At 38.1% G+C, this 24,977-nt stretch overlaps 1 protein-coding gene across 12 annotated transcripts in view; it reads left to right on the forward strand.

Moving 5' to 3' along the window:
* Positions 1–655: 655 nt before the first annotated feature.
* Positions 656–24,977, forward strand: part of CNTRL (centriolin) — a 30,750-nt gene continuing 6,428 nt past the window's right edge. For 2 of the 12 annotated variants that reach the window (XM_015879132.2, XM_032448133.1), the window contains exons 1-34: positions 657–896; positions 1,967–2,145; positions 2,635–2,768; positions 3,210–3,340; positions 4,469–4,610; positions 5,422–5,608; positions 5,707–5,900; positions 7,001–7,048; positions 7,594–7,713; positions 8,510–8,723; positions 9,185–9,294; positions 9,550–9,744; positions 11,837–11,990; positions 12,747–12,967; positions 13,485–13,661; positions 14,123–14,257; positions 14,983–15,128; positions 15,564–15,744; positions 16,313–16,498; positions 16,779–16,958; positions 17,563–17,679; positions 18,093–18,234; positions 19,052–19,191; positions 19,463–19,640; positions 19,886–20,193; positions 20,473–20,681; positions 20,873–21,065; positions 21,397–21,527; positions 21,659–21,799; positions 21,936–22,062; positions 22,451–22,615; positions 23,406–23,565; positions 24,250–24,365; positions 24,575–24,792. In XM_015879132.2, the coding sequence (XP_015734618.1) occupies positions 2,001–2,145; positions 2,635–2,768; positions 3,210–3,340; positions 4,469–4,610; positions 5,422–5,608; positions 5,707–5,900; positions 7,001–7,048; positions 7,594–7,713; positions 8,510–8,723; positions 9,185–9,294; positions 9,550–9,744; positions 11,837–11,990; positions 12,747–12,967; positions 13,485–13,661; positions 14,123–14,257; positions 14,983–15,128; positions 15,564–15,744; positions 16,313–16,498; positions 16,779–16,958; positions 17,563–17,679; positions 18,093–18,234; positions 19,052–19,191; positions 19,463–19,640; positions 19,886–20,193; positions 20,473–20,681; positions 20,873–21,065; positions 21,397–21,527; positions 21,659–21,799; positions 21,936–22,062; positions 22,451–22,615; positions 23,406–23,565; positions 24,250–24,365; positions 24,575–24,792 (5,345 nt within the window). In that variant the 5' untranslated portion in view covers positions 657–896; positions 1,967–2,000. Of the gene's footprint in view, positions 897–1,378; positions 1,454–1,966; positions 2,146–2,634; positions 2,769–3,209; positions 3,341–4,468; positions 4,611–5,421; positions 5,609–5,706; positions 5,901–6,712; positions 6,769–7,000; positions 7,049–7,593; positions 7,714–8,509; positions 8,724–9,184; positions 9,295–9,549; positions 9,745–11,836; positions 11,991–12,746; positions 12,968–13,484; positions 13,662–14,122; positions 14,258–14,982; positions 15,129–15,563; positions 15,745–16,312; positions 16,499–16,778; positions 16,959–17,562; positions 17,680–18,092; positions 18,235–19,051; positions 19,192–19,462; positions 19,641–19,885; positions 20,194–20,472; positions 20,682–20,872; positions 21,066–21,396; positions 21,528–21,658; positions 21,800–21,935; positions 22,063–22,450; positions 22,616–23,405; positions 23,566–24,249; positions 24,366–24,574; positions 24,793–24,977 lie in introns of those variants that run through there. The other 10 variants (XM_015879133.2, XR_004309146.1, XM_015879135.2 and 7 more) reach the window with 10 other exon arrangements.

Genomic DNA, 24,977 nt, shown 5'->3' on the forward strand with positions numbered 1-24,977 from the left:
TAAAACATTAAGTTGAAGTTGTGCAACTGTGCCCAAGCTTAAACAAACACTGCGGTCAGCCCTTACGGGAAGGATTGGCACAAAGCTATTTCTGATCAATAAGAAAACAAAGCAGGAGGCGGCCAAAGTTTTAAAGGATAAGGAGGGCATCACCATATGGAATGTGATGTTATAAAATGTGAAGGTGATGATTTCATTTCACTTGTGTTAGTTACAAACTCCACAGGTAGATCTTCCCATACTCCAGGTTTGCTTCGTAGTTCCATATTTCACAGCTGGGCACACACCCTCAGCTCACACACACGGCTCAGAACTGTTAAAAAGCCCTTTATTTAAGCACTTATGTGAAAATGATGCATATTTAAGTGCCTCCTATTGAGTTCATCATGGCCAAGCAGAGTATTACACACACCATTCACAAGGCTCCAGAGCAAAGTCCACCTAAAGTAATTTTACAGATGTGACACGCACAAATCGCACACATAAAACAAGAAGTAATATAACAAATACATTGTTATGTATACAAAAAACAGGGCTTTAATGAAAGTAAAACACCACAGTTCACAGACAACCGAACTCCCACACAGCGCAGGCGCTGAGGCGGGCATCCCTGGCGGGAAAGCGCTGAGGGGGCGTGGCCTCGTGAAGCCCCGCCCCCCGCCCCGTTCACCCATCGGCGGCCAACAACCAAACAAAATGGCGGCGGCTCGGCTCCTCACGCCGGTCTCTTAAAGGAGCCGTGTAGCCTTGGGCCTGGAGGTTGTTCGAAGGAAGAAGGGAGACGGTAGAAGTGGGCCGCTAAGAGCCGGTGTCTTCGCACGGGGGTCGCCAGGAAGCTACCCGGCCCGGTGATGGCGTGTGGGAAGCGGTGAAGTGGCGTTGCCATGTCAACCCAGGTAATCTCCGTGGTCCGGCTGTGGGGTACCCGTGCATGTGTCTGCCGTCATTTTAACACGGAGTTCTGGTGGGTTTTTCATCCCTGGAGTGATTAAAATACCTGACTGCTTTTCCTTAAAACATGAAGGAATGTCCCATTAGTGCTTTTGACTTGGTCGTACCATCTTCCATCTCCTCTGGCCCCGGTGACCAGTGTCCCCACACAGTAAGACAGAGAGTGGCGTTTACTTTCATTCTTTTCCTGTGTATAAAGGTTCAATGGAAAATCTATTAAAATGACAGAAAATCTGATCAGCTTTAAGCAGAGTGAGTGATTTATACAAAGTTCCCACAGCGGCATATGTTCCTTGTCTTAAAGGGTGTCTTAGAATGTGCTTTCTGTTTATTGTGTGTAAGTTTTGGTTAAACTCCGTCCCTTGGAGATGGTCACTATGAGGAAGGACACAGAGCAGAGCGTGGCTCTTCCTGTGCTTGTCCCTAGGGAAACCACATTCGTCTTTGGTGGAAGCTTCTGTTGACAGCTGGAACTTACACACAGCCACAGAACAGCTTGTTGGTAGGTAAAGGGGACACTGGGTCAGTGCAAGATTTCTTATTCATTTTATTTTTTCTCTTGTATTTACCTTTTTAGCTGTAGTTCAATGATTTCTAGCCTTAGTAAAAGCAGTTGGGTTCCTCATTGTCTCCTTTTGTTCCCTGCCAGCTATGTTACTGTGAGCTGAGTGTCTCCAGACTCTGTAAACCATAAATTGCAAGACAGTTACCCAGACGAAGGTTGTGCTTTAGGACAGCATAAGTAAACACCTATAGTGTTCCTCTAGATATGTGTTAGCCCATGAAAAATGGAAGCTGTCACCCACTGGAGAACTGGTTTATATGTGGTTTTTGACAACCTATTATTACTAGAAATATTTCTTATGCTAGAAAGACAATTTTTCAAGTGTCACCTCTGCATTGTCTCAAGCTGTCAACAAGCAACTAAAATCCTTGAACAACTTACTTGTGTTGGCAAGCAAACCGCTAAGAATTCAGCTGATGCAGGTAATTATGTTTATTTCTTTCCTCATAGATATTGACCAGATGATATTCTATGGTTTTTGGCAATGAAGAAAAGCTACACAGAAAAAGAACTATGTGGAAAAACACAGATGTCAGCTATTCAGACACCTACTCCAATGTCTTCTGTTGGTTCAAGCACCAGATCGCCATCTCCCCTAAGCCAACAGACGTCTCCAGCTGCTCACAAAAGTAGGGCATGGCAGAATCAACAGCTTGATACTACAGCAAATGTAGAAGCTGCTTTTGAATCTAAGTTTCATGAAAGTTCTGTATAAACGTATGCACTAAAACCACAAGAAGCCCATGTTCTGTGATCTTTGTGAAAATGATTTAAAGAGTTGTTCGAAAGAATCATGAGAATTTGCTTTGCTGTTTTGATGCTCGTGTGTGTAAACAATAATAATGAATCTGTATAGGGAAACAAGATTTCTGTTCCTTGTAGTCTGCTCCAGGGGGGGAAGAACACTGAAAATGGTTGATATGTAGTGTGTCATTTTTGAAAGAATATGCCTGCTTAATCTAACACATCACTTCCTGTAAAAGCTTCTGGTTTCTTCTCATCTCATGTGGGGGAGGATAATTTTCAGTGCTTTTCCTGTATTTGGTGTGAAGTACAAGATGAATATAAAAGTCACCTGTGCTTTTACTGCTGAAGGTGGTTTCTCTGTTTCATTTCAGATGAAAATGGTGTCAGTCCAGGTGTTCGGTACATTACAGAACCCCTCATTAAAAGTCTGTCAAAACAAGAGAATTTGGCATATATAAGTTCACTGAATCTTTCTTCACCAAAGGATGGGGACAAGAAATTCAAGGTGAGTTATTGAAGGTAACTGGTAATAAAACAGAAGTGTTATATGCACACATAAAGGTGTGTTTATAATATATATGTTTGTACATAAATAGCTATATTGTTAGCCTGGTTCTGCAACCAGCTTCTGTCAAAATAAAAATCAATTACAATGAAGTTTAGAGCATTAATTCTTTAGGGTTTGAACTGTGGTGCTGTTCTTTTTTTAAATAGCAAGTTCCCTTTAATGGAAGTGAAACTGATTCACTGTGAACTTAAAATCTGGTTTTCTTTCTCCAATACTACAGAGCACTGAATTTAAGGCTTCTGGAATTCAACAATGAAACTGATTAATGTTAGAATAACGCGCTGTTCTAATGAATGTGTTTGTTAAAAATAGAAATCTGCTTCCTTTAAAGAAAAAGCTAAAGCTGCAGTGCTAAGGGGTACATTTTCTATTCCTCAGTACATAGAAAACTTGGAAAAATGCTCTAAACTAGAGAGACTGAATCTAAGTAACAATCAAATAGAGAAGATTGAAAAGCTGGATAAACTGTTGAAGTTGCGTGAACTCAATTTGTCGTACAACAAGATCAGGTAAGCAGAGATGCTTCTTATTGATTTGAAAGCCCCAGATATGACAGAGCTGAAACTCTTAGTGTTTGAGGGGGATCTGAGAAGTACGAACCATTAAATAGCATTTCCCATCAGTTATGTGATAAGACTGTAAAGCTTCAGTGAACTCTTATTTCATAGAAGCTTGTGACTTTTAATGTCTTCAACATGTTTTCGAAGGAGAAGTAGTTTTGAAAAGTGCTGTGTTATTATCTTGTATTATCAAAAGTTGAAGAGTAATGGTTCAAGTAAAAGCAACATTTTGTTTCCTTTAATTCTTTTTTTTAATTAGTAGCTTTGATCTTTACATGGGATCAACTTTGTAGAGAAGTTGCAGTGTTGATTGAGAAGTTAACAGTAGGAAGTACACAAGCATTTCTACACATTTGCATTCACACAACTTCCTCATTTAACAGGAACTGAAAAGGTCAGACTAGCTTCTAGTTATTGCTGCCTGTTCTCAGAATCTTGTAATAGACAGTTGGTTTCTACTTCAAAAATAGTAAGACAACAAGAGTATTTTCTACCCCACTTTATGGTACTCATCTCTTTAGTTTGGTGTCCAAGGAAACTTAAACCTAGCATTTTCCTCATTAGCAGTTCAATATTTTAATGAATATAGTAAAAAAAGTAGCTCTTTACAGCATCAGCTTACAGTTGATTCTTGTTTTTATATGGAGAAAGTCAATACATTTATTTTGGTTCAGTTGTGTCATGTAAGTGTACAATTACGTTTGCAGGATAAGAAGAGCAAAATGCGTATATTAAAATGGCATAATCACATATGTAAATAAATCTTTAATTTTACAGTGGAGAGGTGTAGAGAAGTGAGGGCTTAGTTGGTCACTTTAGTAAAACATTGCTGTAAAATTGTTGGTTTTTTTATTCATAGCCTTACTACAGTATGTGAAAGTGAGATATTCTGATTTCATTGGAACTGTGAGCCCGTTGTTCATTACAGTGTTTGTTACTGTGCTGCTGTTTGCTGTTTCTTGAATGGTGATTAGTTGAAATAGACTTTTTTTTTTTTTCCTATATCTTATCCACAATGCCTCAATTGCACTGTAAATTTTATATGCTGCACAATGAGTTATATTTTCTTCTTTTCAGTAAGATTGAAGGCATTGAACATTTACATAACCTACAAAAGATGAACCTTGCAGGGAATGAGATTGAGCATATTCCTGTGTGGGTAGGGAAGAAACTGAGATCCCTGCGCATCCTTAATTTGAAACAGAATAAAGTATCGTCAGTAAGTGATTATGCTTGTGTTTTTTCACGTAATGGTAAATTTATGTTGTTTGACCTACTCCGAATCACTCAGTGTCTTTCAGTTGTCAGCACAGTTGTTGTGAGCCTCACAAAGCTGGTTTTTAAGGAGAAACTCTCCTGTTGTTCCAGATACTCAAAGTGTAAATACTTTGCTTTTCAGGAAAGCGTAAGATTTTGAAAACTGGGAAAACTTGGAAGATGAGATGGCTTTTCCATGTTAGTGGTGGTGTCCCATATGATAAGTTAATTACACGTTTAGCGAGAACTGTAGGTCATCTTTTTTGCTTTTTTTTTTTGTATTTAGGGCATGACTAAATTTACTTCTGTGGTCCAGGTTCATTTCCATGTTTTGTTTAAAATAGAGTGTCTATGGAATTAGGTCAATAGTACAGTTTCTGAAATAGTTATACTATTTAAGAAGAAAGAAGATCCAGCTTTGAGTACTGTTTTCAGTTAATAAAATCTCCTTTCTCATGAACTAGTCTGGAGGAACGGAAGGTTGGATGTATCCACAGACTGTGAACTTGGACTTAGCAAGATCAAGCTTGATGAAATTAGCTCTTTTTGCATTGAGATATATATGTATGTATATATATATGTATATATATATAGGTATATTTGTTTGTTTAATGGTAGAAAGAATTTGGGGTTTTTATTTATTTATTTAGGAAGTAACTTTAGTTTTGATATGGATTGGACACATACTATTTCATACAGTCAAATTCAGTAATGTGTGTCTTAGTTATTCTTGGAAGGATGTCTAATCATTTTACCATTTGTCTTTCCTTTAGCTTCATGAAGTAGCTAAACTAAAGCCTCTACAAGATCTGACTTCTCTGTTCCTTGCTGGTAATCCAGTTGCAAGCCTGCCTCACTACCGCTTGTATGTCATATTCCATTTGCGAGCACTGGAAAACTTGGATGGACAGCCAGTGACAAATCATGAGAGACAGGAAGCTCTAAAGAGGTTTGATTTAGGTATTAATGTTGTATTAGAACTATGGTCAATGACACCAAACAAGTGTAGCTGGAAAAGAGTTCTATTTGAATGGTTTTCTTTTTACGTTGCTTTACAGAAGAGATAGAAAAATTAGAAAGAGAGTTAGAGAATGCAATAAAAGAGATGGAGAACCTTAAACTTGATCAGTCTAAAGTGCTTGAGCAACTTCACCATCAAGATGAGGTCAACAAATCATTGAAAGAAAAAGCTTTGCAGCAGAAGCAAAGCTGTGAAGATCTACAAAGGGATGTGGATACAAAAAATGAACTGGTAAGGTAATCACTTGCAGTATATATTTTGAACAATTTTGTTGTCAGAAACAGATGGCAATGGGAGAGCTCAAATGGCTATAGGATTATGCTAAACATTAAGATAAGTATATTGGAGGATGTAAGTTAAGGCCCTAAACAGGGTTTTCAATATTCCTTCTGTGAAAAAGTAAGTATGCCGAAACAGCAGTCAGTACCAGTCTCACAACATACAGTTTATGAAAACTTTTTGTCTGTAGTAACAGTTTGGTCTTTTATTTGATAAAGGATTAAGCTTCCTCTAATTGCTCTAAATTGTCTGTGCGCTGAATCCTGCATTGTTCAGAACTTTAAATGCTGCTGTACTGAGGGGACAGAGGTTATGTACGTTTATAGTAACAAGGTATGCATACAAGTTGTATGCTAGTAATGATCCTTGATAATTTTTCCAGGTGAAGTGTATTAGTTTTCTTGTATTATCTTTACATTCTCCTTGTTGTCTTTCATTGGTAGCTATAAAATGCAAGATTTGTACAGTGGCCCTGAAAAAGGTCCTGTTGACTGAAGAATGCTCAGTTGTGAATGACTTGCTGGGAGTGTAGTTGTCTGGCTTTTAATCTTCCTTGTTAGCCTTGTCCTCTACAGTTTTATCCTTCAGATTCTCTACTGCTAGTATTAATTTAGCTGTTTCTTCTGTTGAACATACCCACTAACCAACGGCCTTTTTCTAAAATGCAGTTTTCAGTATAGTGAGATTTGGCAGCAGATATTTTGCATCTTAGCCCACTCTTATCCTCTGGATGACAAACTCTGCTTGCTTCTCTCTCCCTTTAGCTGGTGTATTGGTTTGTCACAGTCCCTTTCCGCAGAGCCTTTATTCCTCACTGAAGGTAGCCCGCTGTGCTCCTGGGCTGCATGATTATTTTTATTTCTAGGCTTTTTTTGCATGTTTATTAAAGCAGAAATGTTGCATAGAGAATTCTGGTGAGACTTATGTAGTCACTGTGTTTTGGGTTGGTTTGTTTGTTGTTTTTTTTTTTTTGCACGATGTCTTTCTTTTAAATCTTTCTGTAAGCCTTTTCTCCTTTATTCGAGTCTTACCTGTTTCTTTTCCTCCAGTAGTTTTGCTTTCCGCTGTCTGTTGGAGTATTACTGCATGTTCTCCCTCAGGTACCCAGCACAGAAAGTTGATTTTAAAACGGAATCACATGATAGACCTCTTAAAACATAAAATTCCTAACTAGCACAAAGTCAAACTAAGATGAAATGCTTAGGCTTTAGACATGCGACAATGGAGATAATGCTTTTATTTATTTATTTATTTTATTACAGCTTCAGACTGTCAAAAATGAGATCTCATTACTCATTAATAACAGTAAATATATTCAGTATAGATTTTGCTGAAGAACTGTACCCAAATTACTTTAAGTTAGTAACATTTTCTTTCAAACCTCTCATGCTTGTAAACTTAGGAGATCTTTCATGTGATCATTTGTGTTACACTGTGGAATTCGTCTACTCTTAGTTGTCATGTTGTATCTTGTAATGAAGTGGCACTTTGTTGTATCCTTGACCCAAAACACACCATCTTAATTTTTTCTAATGTGAACTTTGTTTTGAAGTTAATGTCTCTGCTCTGCTGTTCTCAATTGAATGGTATGTGATAACAATGATGATTCAGTGAATGCGTCTTCCTTTGCTTACTGATTCATTAGCTAAAGCAGAAAACAATGGAGCTGACACGAGCTTGCCAGAAGCAGTACGAGTTGGAGCAGGAACTGGCATTTTATAAGATTGATGCAAAATTTGAGCCATTGAGTTATTTCCCGTCAGAGGTAATAATTCTAAAATTATGGATCTTTTGATTTCTTTTTCTCTTACTTTTCAGTTACTTGGAAAATAGCAGACTTCCATAGTTTCTCTATTGTTCTAATAGATGCAGGTCTCTAAGGAGTTCTAAAATACTAAAATCTCATTCTAATATCATAGGTTACATGATTTGATCTAAACCAAATCTAGAGTGACATTTGACTTGTTGAAAATTAGTACATGTACATTTTAGCTGACCACAGTAGTCAGTGAACAATCATTTCATTCTTATTAATGACTAAGTAAATGATTGTTTTCATTTCTGGCTTAATTTTAGAGGCCCTTTCAGTCTGAAAACTTGTACAAGCCAAAATATTCTTCAGTTAAAAGACATCTTAGAATTTCTCCCTTTTTCCCCCACCTAATTAATAAAGCCAACCTCTGTCATACTTATTAACATGATTGGTGAGAAGGTCTCTACAAGAAACAAAGACTGCTTATCATGAATGATGATTTATTTTTTTAGTTATGTTTCAATAAAGTTTAAATTTTTAAGTGTAACAGTATAATGGACTAAGTGTGCTCTATGTTACTTCTATGTTTAAAATGTTAAGAAAAAAATCCTCTATTAAATACCCACTGCATTAAGCACTGGCAACAAGCTGATCACATCCCAAATACAAATGTGTCTACCAGTATCATAGACCCTTCATTTTTAATGGCACTGTAAGAGTGTTAAATGCATTTTATGAGCTGACAGCAACCATATTTTGGAGGCAGGTGTGTAAATGACTTAACAGCTGTATTGCTTTAACATTGCAGGATGTTGAGCTTGGTGATGTGCCTGGTGAAAGCCCATACATTGGTAAGGCCAGGTACAAAAGAAATATGTTCATAAGAGAAGGCTACATTGCTAGTAAAGCTCAACAAGTGGAGACTGGAAAAATGCAGCCAGATGAAAATGATTTGTGTAGGAAACCTCAGTTTCAAACTCTAGATGAGCAATTGGAGAGTAAAGAAAAAAAGATTCATTCAGGTAAATCTTTTTTGTTTCTTAATATTAAAAAAAGTAAAGAATACCAAGTGCATATAGTGGTATTGATTCTACTGTTGGAACTTTTGACCTGTATTTGACACAAGAATAGCAACAGTGTGTCAAAGGCTATAACTGCTGTTGCTTTTCAACCCTGTAGTCGATGATATATTTAGTGTCAAAAATGTTTCATACTGAATTTATCTTAAAATAATAGCAAAAATTCTTGTAATAATTAAATGTGATTGTATAAAAGAATGCCAGGGAAGTTTCCCATCTGATCCACCAATCTGTGTCATTCACATTTAAAAGCTGGTTGGATCTACTTTGAGTAATCAGGATATATTAGCTTTGATTATCACTGTTTAAAGAAAATGTGTTCTGATTAACAATTTAATGGAAAACATGTATTCATGTTATATGGCATATTAACATGTACGTATGGCTTCTTTTTTCCCCTAAAGCACAGAAAAGATTAGAAGAGCTGCAAAATGCAATAGGAAAGGCAGAGCAACAGGTTTTGGAAGTAACAGGAGAACTGCAACAACTGGAGGATGCTCTAGCAAGGAAAAAAGTACGTGAAGGAGTTACTATGTGGATAGCAGGGGAAAGCGTTTGAAACTGTTCATAGTGAGAACACAGCTGTGGTTCTCCTGCCATCCTTTTTCAAGGGACCATTGTACATGTATGCAATGGAAGATTCTAATAATTAGTAGATCATATTCAGACAACCTGTTGGGCTAACCTGGCATTCTGGTTTAATCATTTCTCAAGCAGCTTCTTGTTTCCAGTGTAACTGTTTTAGCCAACCTCCTGCTGCCATCCCCAGGTCTCCCAGGCCAACAGGGAGGATCTGGAGCAGCAGCTGAGTAAGAAGATACAAATACTGCATCAGCTACAAGAGGAAGCCTTAACACTGGAGAAACAAATGGAGAAACAGAAAAGAGAAATAGGGAAAAAGCAGAAAGAGCTTGAAGACTTGAAGAGTTCTCTTGCTTCTGTAAATTCTAAAGATCCGAGACATGTGAGTAAAACCAAAGTCTTAAGTTTTTATGCACTACCTATATTCATATACTGAGAAATGCAGGCAAGTGGATTATCTATTATCTTGCTATTTAGCAATTAGGAGAACTTGCTTTAGCTGTTCCTCAGAATGCATACAACTCAAAACTAAAAACAGATAACTGTAAAACATTTGAGCAACCCACTTCCAATGCAGTTGCTGCACACTGCTTTAAGAACTGGGTCTTTATGATTTGTACGGACATGCTGTGAACCTCAGAAGGAGAGATTTTCTGCTTTCAATTTTCAGTTTATCCTTTCTAATTCTGAAGAGATCTGTAGGCACTTTAGTAGGGAGCAATAACCTGCACGTGCTGCACGTGTCCTCCTGCTGTTCCTGGAAGGTTTCTCGGATGCCACTTGTTGCAGGTAGGGAGCAATGCTGGCACCAGGCATTGCTGTAGCTTGACAGCCACCTTTTGAGCTCTGCAGAAGTGAAACTACTGATTTCTGAGCTACTTACTGTGTTCAGCAACGGCAAACGTTTACAGAATTACGAAATTGAAATGACTTTTATCTTTGTAAATACAGTTGTGTGGGTTTTTTTGTTGTTTTTTGTTTTGGATTTTGGTTTTTATTTTAAACAAAACACATTTTTAAAATGAGAGCTTTTCAGGCCAGCCTGACACCTTGAAGTATACAAAGTAAAACTGACTTTTTCAGCTCGGTTCTCTATTTCGAGCCGAGCCCTGCAGCCACTTTCAAAAAATGCGTTAATCGCCGGCAGTGCTGGGCGTGCTCGGCACGGAGCCCGGCCCGGCCCCTCTCGCCGCCGCCTCTTGCTCCGAATCACGGCGCAGGAAGCGTGTCCCGGCCAATCGCCGCGCTGCTGCGGGGGGGCCACTCCCGGCTCCCCGCTCCCTCCCGGTTCCCCTCGGCCCCCCGTTACCTCCTGCTGTTGGGGCGGCCGAGGAGCGGGAGGAGATGCTGCAGTTCGTGCTGGAGGCGGCGAGTTGATCGGACTGACTCTAGAGCGGGGGTGGGGCGTCCTGCACGTGATCCCGAAGGAAGAAAAGACAAAGGCAAAGCTGTAAGTGTTTGTTGTTTTTAAATAGGGCTCCTGTGACATCCAGCAGCTGCAGCAAAATGACTCAGCAGCGGCAGCACCTTGCCTCGCTTTCTGCTTGTTGAAATTGCACTTCTGAGAGCTGAGTGGTAGTTTGTTATTAACAGGTGGCAAATTAAATCGTGCTGATGGGAAGGTTAACAGTAGCTTTCAATGCATTTAAAATACGGAAATCTACATTTTTATCATTTCTTTTACCAATTACTTTGTTATAGAAGTTACTTAGCAAGTGAATTTTCTGAGAATGCACACTTCTGTTAGCTCGATTTCTTTTTTGAGTAGAAAGAAGAAAGGCGCTGTTATTCATGACAGTGATTTACCTTCCTGAGTTCTGTGGTATTTAAACTGCTTGCAGTTGTGTATAATGGGAAGCACGTAGCACCGTATTGCATTGATAGTATGGTTTTGAACACAGTTGAAACAATGGGTTAAATTCATACAAAGTACATATGAAATCCTGATGAAAGTTGGTTTGAGCAAGGAATCACTGTGGAACGGGGGCATTTCCCAGGAATACAGAAGTGGTTCTGCTTGAAGTAGAACTTGGTTATTAAGTGAGCCTGACTTGCTGCTTGTTCATGGTATTTTCCTTTGGGTGGTGACCTGACATGTTGTGCTGGAAAGGTAATGCAGGATGACAGGATAAAGCTTCTGGGGGAAATCATGTTTGTTCTTGACTGAAAGAAGAAATAATACAGCAGGAAGAAAAGTAGTAGTTACAAATACTGATTTATAAGCCTGCACCTTTATACAGCATGCCTTAGCAAGACTGTGCCTAATGCTGCTGCTTGCCACACAGATTGCTTGCCTATCTGGGATTCTTTCTGAGGTAGCAAAGAGGAAAACAAACAGAACCAAGCACCACGAGATACGTTGCACTTGTCCCTTTATGAGTGTTAGTGAGATACTGCAGAACTGAGCTGAAATGTAAGCTGTCTGTTTAAAATCTCTGCTGACATAGCTTAGCCTTTCCAACTGTCATTTACAGGCTCACATGAGAGCTCAAAAAGCAAGTAAAGAACAGCAGATTGAGGTGATGAACAAACAGTACAAACAGCTCGAGAGTCGCCTGGATGAAATGCTTTCTAGGATTGCTAAGGAAACAGAGGAAATCAAGGACTTGGAACAACAGCTCACTGATGGTAATTTGTTTGTTTGTCTTACAATATTTTTGTGTCTAGGATAATGTAATTGAATGATAAAAACAGTGAGTTATCAAGGCCCTTGATCAAGTCTGAGCTGAATGGTTGTTTATTGAACATATCCTTGCCCTCTGCAATTTTGTTGTTACATCAGAAAGAACTATCCTGCTTTTAACTGAATAAGTGAAGAACTGGTATATCCAATACCCCTAGGAAGCTGCTTTTTCATTTAGACTTCAGACAATGTCAAAAATATGCTAATTTCAGAAATATTAGAGCAGTTTCTTAGCTAGTTCTCTCTAGCTGAGATTCACTTGGATCACTGTAGCCTTCACAGAAGCGTCTTTTCTGTGCGTCACTTCTACCCTCTATATTTTAAAACAGATTTCAGGGAGGTACTTCATTAATGTTACTATGTATATATTTAACGTACACCTAGTCTATTTGAAAGTCGATGTGCTAGAAAAGCATATGATTTTTTGAAATGATTTAGGCAGAAAAGTTGCAAGTGGAAGTATTGGTGTATGGAGAGAGGTATATAAAGAACTGCAGGTTCTTTTCAGTTTTTCCAGTGGTTAGGAATCTTGAAACTCCTGGCCTTTAAAACACAGCACAAACATTTTCTGCTTGAGCTTGTGTTATTTGTTTTTATTACATGTTCACCTACTCAGCTTAAGGTTGGCAGTGGCAGTTCTATATGTTTTGTAAGTAAACTTGATTTCTTCAATACCTTGAATTCACTTTGTGTTTCTGCAGGTCAAATAGCAACAAACGAAGCGCTGAAAAGGGATTTAGAAAGCATCATAATTGGATTACAGGAATACCTGGAAAGTGTTAAGAATCAAGCAAAACAGGCCAGTGATGAATGTAAGGAGTTGCAGAAGGATAAAGAGTCTTTGCTGCAGAGATTGGCAGATCTAGAGGATGAAAGAAATAGCCTGAAAATAATTGTCATGGATGCTGAAAATATGAGAAAAGTAAGGTTTAATGCTGTGTTTCTTCCCAAACTGAGATACCTAAGAGTAAGCTTAAAACTAAGTGAGCAACCAGAATTGGGAATGGCAAAACAGAGTTCTCTGGACAAAATTACTTTCTGATATGGTAACATCAGTCAGATGTGTTCATGCATAGTTGGAGCTGAATTGGGCCTTTAAAATGTATCATGCAGTTACTTAAGAGGCATCTTCGTATCCTAGGAATCTTATGCAAACCTTAATACCTTAGACTAATATGTATTACTTTAGGCTACACCTTTGTAACTTGTGCGCTGACTTCATGTGAAGTCCACCATAGCAGCACTATTGACTTGGCCTGGGTATGTAATAATGCTGCCTTGTTTGAAATATTTGGAGGTTAGGTTTAGTGCCTCTGTTTTGATATACCAGCTTTCAAGTTAATAATGAGCTCCTAAAGAATAGAGGAAGAGTGGCAATGTAATCTATGAAATCCTGTTTCTCCTGTGTACGTATTTCTGAAGTGAATGTAACATTCCAGGAAATAGCAATGCTTGAAGGTGCACTTCAAGAGCAACGAGAAATAAATGAATCGCTCAGAGAAGGACAAGGGGATGTCAGTGCCTATGAGGCTGAGCTGGAAGCCCAGCTAAGAGACAGAGATGCTGAAGCCAATCAGCAAAAGGAAGAATTGGAAAGACTGAAACAACTCAGCCAGGTGAGAACAGAGCTGTAATGTTGCCAAAGTGACATACAGAGTCTGCTATCTTGGTTCAGTTTCTATTAATCAGAAATGAACATAGAATCATAGAATCACTGAGGCTGGAAAAGACCTTAAAGATCATCGAGTCTAACCACAACCTAACTGTACTACCCTAACTGAAAACCCTCTGCTAAATCATGTCCCTGAGCAGAGAATCTGTTAAGTTTCTGTTATGTTGTAAATCTGCTCGTTTCCCAGTGAGAAAGACAGGTTTGTACTAGATCTAGACTAAACATCATTGTTACTGGTGCTGCAAATGCTAAAGAAATGCTAGCTATTATATGGTGATGAGTTAACCTGGGATGCTTGTTTTCCTAAGGGATGTTGTTATATTGTTATTCTCTAAAGAAATACAGCTGTTGCACATACAGGTGATGAGGTGGGGCAGTGAATCTGAAGGTTGTTTGTGTTTATAGATGGAACTGTCAGCTCTGCAAGCTGAACTTGAGAAAGAAAGGCAAGCTTTAGAGAATGCTCTGACCAAAGCACAATTAGCAGAAGAGAAGGAACAAGAAAATTATAAACTGCTTTCTCAGTTCAAACAACTGCAGGTAAAGTATTAGTTGCTATAACAAGTTACCTGATAAGCACTGTGCTTCTTCATTGCCATTAGGGAAAAGTGATAAGAATTTTCGTTTTGAAGTTCATTGGTGCTTATGACTCTTCCTGACAAATTTCTTGTCTGGAGACCCTGCACCACAGTCTTTTACCTGACTATTCTGGATGTCTAGATTGACCTTTGAAATAATGCCAGAGCTGCTCTACTATATTGCAGTGGGGTTGATAAATTGTTTAAATCTTGTTTTCCCACAGGCCTCATTCAGTATGTGTCAGTAAGAAAACTGTTTGTGTACAATGGCAGAGGGAAAGAAACAGACTTTATTGCATCTATTTTCTTTACTGTGGCAAGTTTGGGTTCAGTCCTTTGTATCCACCAAATCCATTTTTCCCATCTCATGCACCTCAGAGGAGAAAATGGCCATCAGCTTATGAAGGATCCTCACCAGATATTAGAACTATAATTTTTGCCACAGATTGCCAATGTACAGAACAAACTTCAAGTCTTGGTCCCATTAGTCAAGTGTGGCTTTTTGGTCTGGTGTCTGGGACTGAGGTGGCACAACTGCAAATGCTGCTGCGTGTGGATATTGGGACAGGCTTTGGATGTCACTGTGCTTTGCTTATATAAACAAAATACTTTCATTAAGGAAAATGTAAGATCATTCTGAATTGTCATTGGAATATTTTTTAACATGCAAATTTATTTATTTATTAGGGAGACAATAATCTCTTGAAACAACAGCTTAAAGATCTTCAGAATCAGCTAAGCCATGCAGTTGGTAACTTGATACACCCTGAGGAAGTCCTAGCTCGTATAAATGAACTCAAACAAAAGCTTCGAACAGGAGCAGGAGAGATTAAGTGAGTACAATAGAAACAGTGTTAGATTCGTGTGTGTGTTATTGCTCCATACACAAGAGCACTGAGGTACATTTGCAGCATCCTACAGAGTATGATGTAATGCAGTTCAGATGTGACCATTAGCACCTTATGTTTAAGAGAACATCACCTGAGCTCAGTTAATTATGTTACTGAGCGACATACATATTCCTCTTGGGTTTCACTACAAGGAATGGAGAACTTGTCTTTTCCTTCTTTGTTCCCAGCTACAAAGAATGGAAATAAACAAAGACAGAACAGAATAACATTGGGCACTATAACTTGTTCAGCACTGCACCTCATTTAATTTACACTGGATGTTTCAAACTAGTGCTATTGAACTGGGCTGTGTTGGGTTTTATGTCTGGTACTGTGATTTAAAGTTACAATTATCTGTAATGGAACCTTCTCTTTCAGATGTCAGAATCCTGCTGATGTTTTGGGGAAAAGCCTTGGAAATCTGCAGAAAGAATTTAATAACATTCTTGCTGATATGCAGAGGGAAAAAGAGAAAGCATGGGAAAGACAGAGACAATTGCAAGAGGAAATGGTATCCCAGAAGGAAAAACTGGAAGATATACAGGAAAAATATAGACAGGCATGTATCAAAAATATGAAAGCAAGAGTAAAATGGTTTCAGCTTTGTCTAAAATATTTACCTTGCAGCTGAAGGATCAAGATTTGTGACAAATGTAGATTTGTTTCCTTTGTCTCTCACGTAAGTATGATTTTACTAAAACCAGATAAATTGCACACAGTTGCTTGCCAGAAGCAAGTTCAACAACTCAAATCAGCACAGGGCACTGCAAATCATGGTTAGAACAGGAATACAAACCGTTATTAGAATTCTGCTTTTTCTGTTGTGCTCAAGTGTACGTCATGTAATAGTTTTCCTTGACCATTTCCATGCTGTATCTGCTGTGAAGTTTGGGCTAAAGTAGTGAAACTCATTGTCTGTTCTTTTTGTAAGACAAGATGCCTGTGAAGATTAAGTTAGGCACTTTCAAAATGCTGTAGTTAGGAAAAGGAACTGCTTTGCTATTCTTAAGGTTTAAAATATGCTGCTATTGGTGATTTCAAAAAGTTCACCTGAAAATCATTAAAAAAGGGAGGATTTGAATTGAAATTTTCTTTTGGTTGCTCATTCTTGCATACTTCACATACAGGTTAAATCTGAAAACAGGCAGAATAAGAACAAGGTCCATCAGTTAGAGAATGAAATTCAACTTTTACGTGAAAAAATAAAGAGTATGGAAGAAATTCAGGGCCTGGCTGATCAACAGCTCCAAGAGGCAGATGAAGAAAAAGAGGCTATTCTTGCTCAACTAGAAGACTTGGAGAAAAGGGTAGGAGTAAGCATGAGTGTGTGCTCTGTGTTGGGTTGCTCAAGAAAAGAATATCTAAAAATACTTGTGAATTATTTTGCTTTTTAAGATGAAGATCAAGTGCAAGAAGGAACACAATGGTTAAATATAATCTTCTTTCTTTTTCTTAAATTCAATTGTTCTTTATTCTTGTATTTTTATGGTGGTTCCATGTTTACAATACCAGATGGGATGTGTGGAAAGGCCTTTATTCCATGCTGCTTTTCATTTATAATTACCATGAAACCTGTTGATTTCCTGGTTTCAGAAAAAAATAGAAGATGCCAGGGCACAAATGCAATTTGCTGATCTAGATAAAGAACTGAAGGAGTTAAAGAGAGCAATCATCACTTCGGATAAACTGGCGGCTGCTGAGCTCTCCATTGCTAAAAATCAGCTGCAGGCTCTTCATGGGACTGTTCTCAAAATTAATCAGGAACGTGCTGAGGTAAATCAACATTGGTAATTAATTGTTAGTTATAATTAAACCATGCTTTCTAATGCCATGATAATCAAGACAGCCTTTGTTGTTGCTTTTAAATTGAAGTCTTTATTTTTAATTACCTTGCCACACAAGCTATTGCTTTAGTCATATATATATTTATGTTATATTTATAACATTTCATCTTGAAATGTTATAAATCAGTGTCTGAGTTAACTTGGCTGCCTTGCTGCAAGTTAGAAGGTGGGACAGAGTTTTATCTTCTACAGAAATTGAAAATCAATCAATAAATAATATATTGTTACGTAAGACTAAAAAGCAAATGAAAATGTGGAATTCAGTTCATAAACCTTTAAAAACTGGAAGCAACTTTTTTTTTTTTTTTTTTTGCTTTGTACTAACAAATACTAAAACTTACTCTGCTGGAGGACTGTAAAGTTAAAGGAGAAATAATTTATGCAGACTATTTTTGTCATTTTCTTAATTTCCAAAACAGACAAGTGATGAGTGATGATGTTTCTCATCAGTCTGCAGCTCACAAAGCTTTGTGAGGCACCTACAAGTTTGTGAAGTGTTGTAAACTAAATCTATGGTAAAATTTCAATTTCAGGAGTTTGAGGAAGCTGAAGAGCTCTGTGTTGAGGCAGCTCGTGCAGCTCGGGATCTTGCCCGAGCAGAAGCAGAAATAGAATTGTTACAACAGCTTCTAGAACAGAAGGAAGAACAGGTAAGTTGAAGCAATGTTTCCTCTTTTATATGAGGAGGGTGAAATACATGAGGAGCAGTTCATGGGTGTTCTGAAACGGCCATGTTTAGTTGCCTGCTGTGACCTTGTTCTTAAAGTTTTCCCAAATAATTATGTTCTTCCTTCCCACTACACTTGCCTAAGAACAAATGGAAAACCTCCCTGACTAGGTTGTTTGAATTTGAAGAAAACCTGTTCATTTGAATGTCTTCATTTGGCAGCATATGTAGGTCTCAGTCATATGAGAGGATGGGAAGAACAATTTTGGTGTATCAAAGTGATACGTGCATTTTGATGAATTGGTGTTTCTGTCAGAAAGCTTAAGATTGTTTGAAAATGTTCCACTGCAATTTAAACTGAAATGCTCTGCTTTGATTTAAATTTACTTAAAACAGCTTCAGCGTGAAATGGAGAAAGCTGGAGAGAAGACTGCATTGAGCTCTCAGAAGTTAGAAATTGATCAACTAAATGACACAGTAGAGCAACAGAAAGCAGAAATTGACCGTTTAAGATGGTTGTTGGATGACACTGGGGCAGGTAATCTCTTATCTCTATCTCCTGCAGTTATGGAGAAGCAAGCTGTTCTGCATCCATACATATTCCTCACTAATAAGAGAAGCTGTTTAGAGCTCTGGTATTTTATTCAAACAAAGAGGAAACCATTCTGTACAGTTCTTACACTACTTAAGATACATTCAATCTCTGAATCACTGTGTTTCAGTGGATTCTCTGTGTATGAAGCAAGGAGCAAGACCTAACCTTTCTGAAATATAGTGTATTTGAAGCACACGAAGTGCACTTATATGTAGTGTGTAAGTCTTTGCTTCTTTGAATTTTCGAATGGAGGAAATGGATGTTAATGGCCTAGCACTTCTGGTGTTCTCGTTTTGCCAGCTTACGTGGCACAACCTTTGGTGAACTTAGGGAAATTCTGTTTCAGTTTTAACACTGGAATTGTGCTTAATTTTCAGTACATTTATTTACTTTCCATTAACTCGTATTAACAACACTTTTAGTAACCCTTCAGATAAGGTTGATTGTGTTATTTAATGTCCTGTGCTAGAATGTTGTCAGAGATCAGTATGGAAGAAAGTGTAGCAGTTGCCTGAATATGAACTTGTATTTGTACAATCTTAAAATGACAAATCTACAAGGGTCAGTGAGTTTCTACATCATGATGTAATAATTAAGGTTCTGTTGTTTGCTCTTTGACAGATTTCTTAATATTGCTTCAAATTAACATGGTAAGAATGAGGGAAAGCTTTAAGCTGTCGCTTTAATTACAGGTGATTACAGTATTTCTGGCTTAGTTATTTGTCTTAGGTGCTTATAAAACCACATGATTAATTTTCAGGTAACAAGGATGAAATTGACAATTTACAAGATGAAATTGCAGCACTTAGAAATGCACTGTCATATCAGAGTGACTACATCACCAGTATGGCTGATCCGCTGAAAAGAAGAGGGTGCTGGTATTATATGCCACCATCACAGGTCAGAAATTCAAATCCTGTTATGTAGAGAGCAAATTGTTATGGGGGAAATTCCATATGTATGAATTTATGAGTAATATTGTTATGTTTTATTATCTCTTTAAAACAGCAAAATGCTTTAAAATGAGGGAAGACAGGATATGTATAGCCTGTTCTTGGTGGAAAAAAAATTTAAAAAATCAGTGCTTTAGAAAGTCTACAATTATTAAATTAAATTTATTTGTTATTTCCAGAAGAAATCCTCTCATAATAACACATCTGTTTTTCCTTAGGCCTCAACTCCTGCCTCCCACAGCACAAAAGATTCTGGGGTTGGTTTACGATGTCCTGGCACATCGCCACCCAGAAGAGGGTGTAGTCAGGTCAGGAAGGAAGACTTACCCAGGTCAAGAGGGTGCTGGGTTTATTCACCAGTCAGAAATAAGTTACACAAAACAAATCTTGATAAAGGTGAGTCTCATGACCTCAGAGTGTGCAGGAGCATAGTAAATGTGGGTTTGCTTAGAATTTGTAGTGAGTATTTCTGCCACATATGAGTGAATAATTAATATTTATTTCTGGTGAATTTTTTAAACAGTGCTAAAACTAAATATTTGTGTATATACACTTTGTATTACTTTAAATGTGCAATTCAAGAAATCTTTCTTATCAAAGTGAATAAAAATAACTTTTTTTTCCCCCTGTGTATAAAACTGGAAAAGCAAAAGATGACAATGAAGGAAATGAAGAAGCTCATGCTCACAAAGACCCACCCGTTGTACCACCACCTGGTACAGTTATCTATACGGTGCTCCCAGATGGTGCTCCTCTACCTCAAGGAACTGTGGCTTATGGCCCTCCACCTGCGGCTGCAAATGGAGGCTCAATTGCTCCTGGGTCTGTTGTCTATGGTCCACCTCCTGTGGGAGCCCAGGTTGTTTATAGCCTTCTTCCTCCGAACTTTACTGTCCCACTAATTCCTTTTGGAGATCTTCACTGCAACGTACCCAAGCATCGTGACTTGGTAAGATACAGAGTGGCAGGGTTCTGATTAAGAGCATCCTGTAATAGATGCTTTTTCAAAGGAGAGAAGAAAAAGAAATTTCACTTCTACAGATTAAAAGTTTTTAAGAACTCAAAGTAGTCTTGTGGCAAGATTCTGAATCTCAGAGAGCTTGCTGATAAGAACGCCCTGTCTTCAGTGTTAGTGGTCTGGTCTCTGCTATCTGTAACTGCTTCTGTGTTTTGGAGCTCAGAAACAGAAAAACAGAACAATCAGTCTTAATTTTGCTGTCCTATGTAGGAGAGTGAAGTCTCAAGGTTAGAAGACACTGTGCAACATTTAAAGTCACGAAAATGCAGAGAGAAATGGTCAGAGGCAGCTGAGCATAAATGCAAGAATGAAATAGAAAAATTACATCAAAACATAGAAGATCTTCTGCATGAAAGAGAAGAGCTGGAACATGAAGTAGCAGAGCTACAAAGAGCAGCTCAAAAACGTAACAGACGCAAGTAAGAACGTCACACTTGTTCTGTTTAAGCAAGTGGAAATGTGTAAAACTTCTTCCAGTGACAGTAGATTTTGACATGTTTACAATTAATGTTCTTGTTGGCCTGTTGCATATATTATACAAACTTCATGAGGCTTCTGAGCCTCTGACGTATTGTAGTTTAGTTTGTTGTTTTTCTTCTTGGGCTTTTAGGGACTTTATTGAGGGGTATACTGAAAACTTAATGGCAGAACTGCAGTTAGAAAAATCTCTTAAGCATCATGAAGATATTGCAGAAGAAATTGAATGTATAGAGAAGACTCTTCTGAAACGCCGAGCAGAGCTTAGAGAGGCAGATAGGCTTCTCACAGAAGCTGATGTGGAACTTGAGAGCACACGGGGAAAAGTAAGTAAAGCCTATAACTAAGTGCAGGAGAATTTCTGTGTTATGTTGATTCTTTTAGGCAGAAGGTGTTCACTTTTTGTATAAGCAATTTATTTTTACATGGATAACCTGCAGCCTTTTAAAAATGCTTCTGTTTGAAAATAAGCCATGGGGTAACCTAAGAAACTGTTTTGGTTCTTGTCAAAGAGGAGGAAGCTTTTCTCTTCTGGGGCAAGAGAATAATATTCAAGTAAGGAGGAGGTCATTTTTGGACAGTTAACTTGCAGGTTATAGATGTTGAAATGGTAAGGTGGGATTGTGTTGTCTCAATAGTGTTCAATTTTTGCTCTAGACTAAAGACACTATTCAAAAGTACAATCATGCCAAACAGCGTTTGTTCCATACTGAAACTGAGGCAGAGGAGCTAGAGCGAAGGGCTCAGGAAATGGCCACTAAACTTGTGAAAGCAGATCAGCAATTAAGGTACACTATTCTTGTGAATTAGTATCAAATGGGGAAGAGGAGAACAGGATTCTTTTGAATATTGAGATGCTGCTTTTGGAGTGGGGAGGCTGTTAAAATGTTAATGTGTAAGGGCATAAATGCTTCTGTAGATCGTTACAGGCAGATACAAGGGATTTAGAACAGCATAAGAAGGAACAAGAAGGTATTTTGAAGGAAATCAACAAAATGGTGTCTGCAAGAGACTCTGAGTTCCAGTCCTTAAACCAGAAAATAGAAATGCTGACTGAAAGGTAAATCTATCTTAAATTTACTTTAAACTGGTGTCCTTCTCTAATCAGTATGCCCAATGTACTTAGCTCTGCAAGGGTTCTATGATTCTATGTATTCTTGTTTCTTCTTAACTGTGCCTATTACCTTCTCTGTAAGTCTTCAGAAGCTTCAAGGAGATATTCAAGTTGCAGAAGGTAATGAAGAACATCACCTCCAAATGCTCAGAGAAGTGGAGAACATTCTTCAGGCCAAGAAAACTGAACTGGAAAGACTGAAAAATCAGGTAAGGTGCATCTGGTTAATTCAGGAGTATCAGTTTAGTTGTTGTTACTGTAGCTGGGGACTGTGAAGTGTCTTCAGTTCCAGATTGTCTTATCTCAACAATATTAATTCTATGACTTTTTTTTTTTTCTTACTGTAGGTAATTTGGATTACTAGTGGGGTTTTTTTGTTGTTGTTGTTTTTGATGATGGGGGTTGTTTGTATTTTGGGGCTTGTGGTAAGTTTGACCCCAGTCTTGCCTGCCTTTCTGGGTAATAAATGTTATTGCAGAGTTCTGTATGTTCTTATTGCACTTGAGAATAAGAAGAGCAGTATTGCATTTATTTATTTTTCCTTTGTGTGAAGGTACATAACCAGAAGTGTGGTGGTGTTAAATTTTTATGTTGTAGGTTACTGCTCAGCAACAAGAGCTGTTGTTTCTGGATCAGCAATTAAGTCAAAGGAAAGAGCAGCTGTGTGTCCTTCAGGACTGTATTTCTCAAAAGAATAGTGACCTCAAAGAAGCTCTTCGAGATGGGGAGACTGAAGCAAAGGAGAAGCAACGCCAAATAAGAGTAACTTTTCCAAATTAGTTTTCAACTCATATCTGTGAAGAAGAAGCAAAAGAACAGAAATATAAAAACATCACAGCATTTCCACAAGTAGTTTTGCTTCCTATATCCTCCCCAAATCTGAAAAACAGAACAGTTGAGTTTATGACTTTGTACCTGGGAGGTTGGACCAGGTGAACAAATAAGAAATAGAACTTTTCTAGTTTCTGGGTAATACAGAATCGGTCCCTTGAGAACGAAATTACATTAAAGTCTCCAAAGGATGTACTGTTGCTGAGGCAAGCAGCTTCTAAAGCAGATCAGTCTGATCAGTGTGTTTAAAATGCAGCAGCACTGATGTAAGTCAGCTGTCTGTCTCCTCCATTCTTGTGTTCATGTTTGCTTGCTCAGAATGGATTATGTACTTTCTTGTGGAAGAAAGACTTAATAGTCTCATACACTCAGCACTGAAATGAAAGCAAAAAATCTAGACTAACTGTGTTGTTTTTGTTCTTTGTTTTTTCCCTCTAGAGCCACTTTTTCTGGCTCTCTGGTCTAAGGCCTCCCTGTTCACTTGAATGGTGCTGTGGATCAAAGTCTTCATGGAGATTAGTACTTTAAATTGTCTGCAAGCAACCCTAAATCTTACATCACTTTTTTGTTTGTTTACACCATTAACTATATTCTGGACAGTTCAATTCTAGAGTTTATAGTTGACAGTAGACTTCTTACATTTTAATAATTACTTATAAATAATTAAAGGAATAATAAATGGCAAATAATGGTGTTCATTTTAACGCTGTTATTTCCACAGGAAATAAAGCTCCTTCTGGAAGATCTTAATGCTGAGAGGAGGGAACTGGATGTCCAGATTGATGAGAAGAGAGCACAACTTTCATTCATTAAGAAGGATGTTGGAAAAGAGGAAGAAAACCTTCAAATAATACTTGGGCAAATTAACAAGCATAAGATAGGTAGATATTATTCTGTGCTGAGTGAAAGTAAATACTCTCTAAGATCCTAGTTGTGCAACTGCGCTATTACCTTTTCTTCAGTTGTTTTAAATACTGTGAATGGCACTCCTAGTTAGAGACTCAGACCCCAACACAGAGCTGACTGGTTACCCTCTGCTTGAGTTGAGGCAGTGCTTTGTGTTGTTTTGTTCTTAGAGTTTGAGTTTCTCACTTCAGTGAGAAAAACAAACCTACCATGGGGGACTAAAGCTTCCAGCTAGTGCTGTGTGGTGGAGCCGGCTGCTTGTGGCACATCCACAGAAGACATCTGGAACAGAGGATTTGCCTCTCAGGCAGTTGTATCCTGTCAGATGGTGGGAAGTGTAATCAATAGCAGCTTACAAACCTGTACTTCCTCTGAAAAAGATTGACTTCATTGTGTGCCAGTCAAATACTTGTCCTGGAATAACACCCTAGGAGAAAAGGAAAGAGGAGACAAAGGAACATGCAGCTTTCTAGTAAAATATAGTCAGACATATCAGTTGTTGTATCTGACACACCAAGTGAAAATGAGTATGTTTTTCCGGGATTGTATCAGCATCATTTCATCCCATCCCCCTCCCTCCCCTCCCTCAATGTCTTTCTAGAGAATAGAATGTATTTAATGTGCTTTATAATAACCTTTTATTTCTTTCATCTTATTAGAACTGAAACATGTTCTGGAAATGCTGGAGATTGAAAATAATGAACTTCAGGGTTTGAAGCTACAACATGATCAGAAGGTCAATGAACTGGAGAAGACTCAGGTTGCAGTTCTAGAAGTAAGTATTTCTCTTTATAGATGTCATAGAGGGTAATGTAGAAATAAGAGATGCATGTTCTGTGATTCTGTTAAGGCCTGGCTAACAGTCTCTGGACTGTTGGAGTACCATAGCCTGCATATGATCTGTGGATGGAAGGTTTTAAACTGCTGCAGATAAATGTCTTCGCTTTGTCACCACATGTGCTGCTCACAATTTTTCTTTCCCAGGAGAAGTTAAAATTGGAGAATATTCAGAGATTATTTCAGTGTCAGCAAGGGGAAGTAGATTGGCAGGAACAACTCCTTCAGAAGGACCGTCAGGAAAATGAACATCTGGTTTCTCAGATGCGCACTCTGCAAAATAATATCGAGTCTCTGAATAGAGAAAAGCAGAAGCTTGAGGAGGACTGTCAGAGTCTGGAGAAGAAGCTGTCACAAACCAGAAGGTGGGAGCAGGATATGTTCTCTGCAAACGTGATAAGTAATGGGAAATGTCTTGAATTATAGCTTATCATAATTAAAAACATAGCTGTAACTCTGATACTATAGAAGGTCATTTCTTACTCTCTGTGGAGGCTTTAATTTAGGCATGTCTACAGTTTGTCTGTAGCAGAATTAGATAAAATATGCA

Source organism: Coturnix japonica, chromosome 17 (assembly GCF_001577835.2).
Source record: "Coturnix japonica isolate 7356 chromosome 17, Coturnix japonica 2.1, whole genome shotgun sequence".
Classification (NCBI taxonomy): Eukaryota; Metazoa; Chordata; class Aves; order Galliformes; family Phasianidae; genus Coturnix; species Coturnix japonica.